Source organism: Phalaenopsis equestris, unplaced genomic scaffold (assembly GCF_001263595.1).
Source record: "Phalaenopsis equestris unplaced genomic scaffold, ASM126359v1 Scaffold000540, whole genome shotgun sequence".
In the NCBI taxonomy this organism is placed as follows: Eukaryota; Viridiplantae; Streptophyta; class Magnoliopsida; order Asparagales; family Orchidaceae; genus Phalaenopsis; species Phalaenopsis equestris.
Window position 1 is genome coordinate 1,854,973 of NW_018164980.1, and position 617 is coordinate 1,855,589.

Here is a 617-nt window from a genome sequence, read left to right on the forward strand (position 1 = left end):
ATCCATCTCTTGAACTGAGCTGCTCAACCCTATATCATTTGGGGTAAACGCATGAGTTCCTGTAGCGACAACCCCAGTGAACATTCCATCTAGTTTTTCTTCCATTACTGGATCGTCTTAAACGAATTTAAATTTTTTGGCTGACGGTACTGCCTGTTATAAATAACAAATGTGCATTAATAAAGTAGTGTTAGGTCAATGCGAAATTAGATTAAACATAAAGTAAAAAGATTAAATTACGTACCTGTAGTTTTTCAGCCCACCATTCCTCTGGTGCATCTATTGTGCGCTTAACAGGATCCCAGCCCATTCCTGTTGATCCCTGTTTTAGTTCTTTCCATAGTTTCCAATCCTTCTTTAACTGGTCCCATTTGTTCTTCATTTTCATGCGATCGTAATCTCTTCCAGTCATTTCTTTGAATTTAACTAAAATATTTCCCCACCCTTCTTTGTTAAAAAATGTAGTGGGTCTATTTCCCACCTCAACCTCCCTTACACATAAATCACAGAAGATTATAGTAACTTCTCTATCCCACATGGCCGATGTTCCAGCCATTCTAGCTTTACTCATTGAGTTCTGTCAGATATATGGATAGGCATAAAATGTTTCTTTTCAT

At 37.4% G+C, this 617-nt stretch overlaps 1 protein-coding gene across 1 annotated transcript in view; it reads right to left on the reverse strand.

Moving 5' to 3' along the window:
* The window catches only part of LOC110029005 (L10-interacting MYB domain-containing protein-like), a 5,194-nt gene extending 4,638 nt beyond the window's left edge, over positions 1-556 (reverse strand). Inside the window, exon 1 of the mRNA XM_020731101.1 lies at positions 245-556. Coding sequence (XP_020586760.1) covers positions 245-556 — 312 coding nt within the window. The remainder of the gene's footprint in view (positions 1-244) is intronic.
* Positions 557-617: the final 61 nt, after the last annotated feature.